The 5504-nt window shown below is 38.3% G+C and overlaps 1 protein-coding gene across 9 annotated transcripts in view; it reads left to right on the plus strand.

Annotated features, from left to right (window-relative positions):
- The window catches only part of LOC124947116 (C-terminal-binding protein), a 33183-nt gene that overhangs the window by 15597 nt on the left and 12082 nt on the right, over positions 1-5504 (plus strand). For 2 of the 9 annotated variants that reach the window (XR_007100323.1, XM_047488815.1), the window contains exons 2-7: positions 1024-1467; positions 1558-1845; positions 1995-2183; positions 2274-2363; positions 2453-2609; positions 3093-3270. Coding sequence is in view for 8 of the 9 variants with exons in the window: in XM_047488815.1 (XP_047344771.1) it covers positions 1270-1467; positions 1558-1845; positions 1995-2183; positions 2274-2363; positions 2453-2609; positions 3093-3270 (1100 nt within the window). In the remaining variant the exon portion in view is untranslated. Of the gene's footprint in view, positions 195-1023; positions 1468-1557; positions 1846-1994; positions 2184-2273; positions 2364-2452; positions 2610-3092; positions 3271-3372; positions 5127-5504 lie in introns of those variants that run through there. The other 7 variants (XM_047488809.1, XM_047488808.1, XM_047488810.1 and 4 more) reach the window with 7 other exon arrangements.

Raw genomic sequence — 5504 nt, forward strand, 5'->3', positions numbered from 1 at the left:
CTGGGTGCCCTCTGCGCTTCTACGAGCTCCTTTTCTCGACGTTTTAACTAATAACGTACGAATTCTCTTATCTAGTTTACAACGTTGTTAAACAGTGATACTCATTATTTTGTTATTTTTACGCACCTAAACGATATTATTATTTTACATCGTTGAACGTACGTAGTGCGCAGGTTAAGCCGGCGCGTTTCAAGGTAACCTAAAAAGCTTGCTTTCGCGCACGCTGTTACGAATTGTGTGTTTCGCATTATGTCCTGCGTTGCGCCAGAGCGACTCGATATATCGGCAATAAGTAACTATTTTCATGCTAGTCGTTTAAAGGTGGTCATTTAATATGCCAAATCTAATATATCTTTTGATTTAGTATCGTTCGTTAATATTTAACATTTTCATCCGTTTCCATAACAAAGATGTATGTACGTTCATCGTCGTTCTCGTCGTTACGTGCAACATACGTTTTCAAGCTTTTCATGTGACGATCCTACTGTTTATTTATTTCATTTCTATGGATTTATTGTTATTGCACGTGTAATACCAATGTTGATTGATATAAGAAGAAAAAAAATTTTTTTTTAATTTTTTATTGTCACTATTATTATTATTATTATTATTATTATTATTATTATTATTATTATTATTATTTTTTTTTTTTATTTTTTTTTATTTTTTTTTATTATATGGATGCGTATGTGTATCTATTGCTTATGCAGGTAATAATACATGTATATGTGGATTATAATTTGGAGCACGCTTTCTTAGAATTACTTTTAAATCAAAAGATGAAGTAATTTGATATTAACATATATTTTATGTTGACAAAACGTTTTGTTTTGTAAACTTTGTGATATAGTTTACAAAAGTGCCATTGTAATATTTGTGATGCGGTTTACAAAATTTTAAAAAAAAGCTTTCTATGTTTGGTCGATGTAATATTATTATTATTATTATTATTATTGTTTTCCTTTCTTTTATACTCATACAATATTGTATTTAAACGATATTTGTTTTTTCTTTTCTTTACAGGAGACGGTATTCAACGATTCGTGATGCGTTGGAGGTTCTGCGGTCCTTGTACAAAAACCGATCAGAAGTCAGTGTTGCAACAACAATTTGTGTGACAAAGCATCAAAGTGCAAAACCATATAATCACACATTCGAAGAGGCTTCTTTACGAGTGGTTTATAAGACTTTTTTGAGAAATAGTGGACATTTTTAGTGAAACTGAGAGTAAGAGTGAAAAATACAAACATAGGGGGGGCTGTCTGACCGATGGACAAACGGAAGATGATGCCCAAACGCCCTCGAATGGAGAATCTAAGGGGCCCTATTGCAAATGGGCCCATCCAAACACGACCACTAGTGGCTTTACTCGATGGACGAGATTGTTCCATCGAAATGCCCATTCTTAAAGATGTTGCGACTGTGGCATTTTGTGATGCTCAGTCAACATCAGAAATTCATGAGAAGGTAAGATATTTGTGATCTGTGAGACGTATATCCTAAAAACATTTTATATAAAAGAGATTTCAAGCGATGCGTTAAATATTTTTTTTATAGGTATTAAACGAAGCTGTAGGTGCACTTATGTGGCATACTATAATTTTGACAAAAGAAGACCTTGAAAAGTTCAAAACACTACGGATCATCGTTAGAATTGGATCTGGGGTGGATAATATAGATGTCAAAGCAGCTGGCGAACTTGGCATCGCAGTGTGCAATGTGCCTGGCTATGGAGTCGAAGAAGTAGCGGACACCACTCTCTGTCTGATTCTAAATCTCTATCGACGTACATATTGGTTGGCAAATATGGTACGCGAAGGAAAAAAATTCACTGGACCTGAACAGGTAAGAAAGATTCATCGAGAAATACGTTTGTTCTTTTTTTTTTTTTTTTTTTTTTTTTTTTTATCTTTATTTATTTACTTTTTTTTTTTTTTTTATTGAAAACAAAAAAAAAACAAATACGATATTTTGATATGCTTGTTATATTTTAGGTCAGGGAAGCAGCAACAGGATGTGCAAGGATACGAGGTGACACACTTGGCATAGTCGGTTTAGGCAGGATCGGTTCTGCAGTCGCATTACGTGCTAAAGCTTTTGGTTTTACTGTCATCTTTTATGACCCTTACCTACCTGATGGAATCGAGAAATCTCTTGGACTCACCAGGGTTTATACATTGCAGGTAAAAAAAATCATTCTCATATTCGTAAATTCTTTTCGAATGAAATATAAATTAATTATATTTATTAATTTATATGTTCGTACGTTTCAGGATTTACTATTTCAGTCCGACTGTGTATCTCTACACTGTACCTTGAATGAGCACAATCATCACCTAATAAATGAATTCACTATTAAGCAGGTATTATTATATTTGATTATATATTACGATAATGAAAATAAAATATATTGTTTATTTGATGTTTCAACGTGACAATGATATTTTTTCAGATGAGACCAGGAGCATTTTTAGTAAACACAGCACGAGGTGGACTGGTAGACGATGATGCATTAGCTGCCGCACTTAAACAGGGTAGAATTCGTGCAGCGGCATTGGACGTTCATGAAAATGAACCGTACAACGTCTTTCAGGGTCAGTCTACGCAATGTGAGTTTTATCTGACCATACCTAACCCCCTCCCTCTCTAACTAATATTCCCTTTGGTCATCCTGGTCCTCTTCTTTGACCATCTGGTATATATACACCAGTGCATCTTCCCGATGGTATCCACGGCATGGCATGTTGTATAGAGGAATTTAATAAGGTGAACATAATTAAGAAAACATGCATTGTTAAACCGTATCGTGTGCTTTGATAATTTTTCATTGATTAATTGTCAGACATTGTTATGTACATATGAGAGAGAGAGAGAGAGAGAGAGGAATAGAAAAGTAAATAAAGAAAAAGAAAAAGCAAATACGTTTGTTAACAATACATGTTTGAATTTCGAAAAAAAAAAAAAAAGAAAAAGAAGAAGCAAATAAAAGAAAAGTGAAAAAAATAAAGAAGAAGAAGAAGAAGAAGAAGAAGAAGAAGAAGAATGATCATTAAACGTTATCCTAAGAGAGAAATATTTCGATATATGCATAGGTCCGTTGAAAGACGCGCCCAATCTGTTGTGCACACCACACGCTGCATTCTACAGCGATGCAAGCTGCACCGAACTACGTGAGATGGCGGCCAGTGAAATACGAAGAGCTATCGTCGGTCGCATACCAGACTGCTTACGAAACTGTGTAAACAAGGAGTATTTCCTTTCCTCGACCGGGTAAGCGTCCTTATAATGCAATAAAATTGAGCTCAAGCTTAAAAATCGTAGGGTATACTTGGAGTATCGTCGCAATTTCTTTTTCTTGCACCCGGGAAAAAGATATCGTAATTTTTACAGAAACAGATTTTCAAGCAGATGTTAACTCTCTCGTATTACATGGAAAGAGAATCAAGTGTAAAGTAACGTGGTTATAGAAGCGTTCGAACCTTTGGATTTCCTAAGATCGATTGGGCACTTTGTAAAAGGCATTTATCGAAGTGGCCAATTTCTTTTCGCTTTCTCCAGCAGCTACCCCGAGGGGATCAACGGCGGATACTACGCTGGGGCGCTGCCCGTTCAACAGGCGCATTCAACGACTCCTCACGATTCTGCACCCCCACCTCCCGGTGGGCATTCCGTCGTCGGCGGCGGTGGTGGTGGGGGTGGTGGCGGACCAAACTCCTCGGCAGGCGGTGCAGGCGCCGGGGGTCCGACAGGCCCCGCGGGTCCAACGGTAGGCGGCGGCGGGGCTGGAGGCCCTGCTTCAGCTCCCCCTACTGCTGGATTACCCGGTCTACCACACAGCATAGTGAGCGAGCCTGACCCCCGGCCAAGCCCACCTGCTCCGAGTCCCCGTTGACCTTGAACCCCAGACATACACTCCTGCACCACCCTCCGATCTAATTTCCTTTAGCCATTCACGTACATGCTACACCTAAACATACATACACACATTACATACACACACACACACACACATACACACAAGCGCACGCACACACACACACACACACACACATTACATACATACACATACATACACACAACGCTCTAATTAACATACACATCGACGAGATAATACATAGAGAGAAAGAGAGTGAGGGCGGGAGGGAGGGAGGGAGGGAGGTAGAGAGAAAGAGTGAGAGTGAGAGAAAGTGAGAAAAAAGAGAGAGAGAAAAAAGAGAGAGAGAAAGAGAGAGAGCGAGAGAAAGAGAGAGAGAGAGAGACGTATTATAAGAGAAGAGAAAACAGAGATGTATACACATAAGAAGGACATTCGCTGTACCTACCGTACCAATATATACATACACACACTACTACCACCAATTCACATATATACACATATTAAAAGAAGAATTCAAAGGAATAGAAAAACAACAAATAAACAAACAGACAGAGAGACAGACAGACAACAGACTGACAGACAGACAGATAGACACACCCATGCACACATCATGCGTAATACAGTAAGAAGGAAAAATCGCGTGTGCGCGACACCTCTGACGACAAACGGCCGATTGACTATTAAACGTATGTCGTGCACGATGTGCCCCCCTCCTCCGAAAAAAAATCTGTCCGCTGCTTCCGAGGACTCGAGGGAATCCATCCTTGAGTGTAGAGTGTGAGAGAGAGAGAGTGTGTATGCGGTGTGTATGTGGCGTGTGTGTGTATGTGTGTGTGTGCGAGAAAGAGAGAGAGAGAGGGGGAGAGAAAAAATAAGTATGAGAGTGAGTAAAAATCTACGTGTGTGTGATGTGTATGTGAAAGAAAGAAAGAAAGAAAGAAAGAAAGTTAGAAATGGAGAAATACAGGCAGATAGGCAACACTAAAGGGGTTGAGAGCTAGCAAGTGACAGAGAGGGAGAAAGAGAGAGTGAGAGAGGAAGAAGGAGAGGGAGAAAAAATAATAGAAGAAAAGTGAAAGATCAGATAGGAGTAAAAGAGAGATCACCGAATGTCTGAGAGGGAGAGACTGATTGAGAGGGTGATCCATTTTGTGTGATAGATAAGCTGAGAAAAAGATAGAGAGAAAGAGGGAGAGAGAGAGAGAGAGAGAGAGAGAGAGAGAGAGAGAGAGAGAGAGAGAGAGAGAGAGAGAGAGAGAGCGAGATTGAGAGAGAGAGAAAGAGAGAGAGTGACTCTGAGAGAGATATATATATATATATATTTATGTATATATATATATCAGACAGAGAGAGCGTGCTATTTTATGTTTGCATTTGCGTCAACAAACTTTCGTCAAGTTTCTGAATAGTGCATTTCCTGTAACTTTATCATTACCACCAAGTACAGTCGGGCAGTAATCATGACGATTAATTCGCGAGAAATTCTATTATATTTTCCTTTATCGAGATTTGGATTTTGGATTATTTCTTTGTTTTGTAATATTTTTTTTTTCTTTTTTTTTTTTTTTTTTTTTTTTTTTTTTTTCGTGGATTTGTCCTTTCTACCTTACTCTTTTCTTCTTTATAT

The sequence above is a fragment of the Vespa velutina genome, chromosome 2 (genome assembly GCF_912470025.1).
Source record: "Vespa velutina chromosome 2, iVesVel2.1, whole genome shotgun sequence".
Classification (NCBI taxonomy): domain Eukaryota; kingdom Metazoa; phylum Arthropoda; class Insecta; order Hymenoptera; family Vespidae; genus Vespa; species Vespa velutina.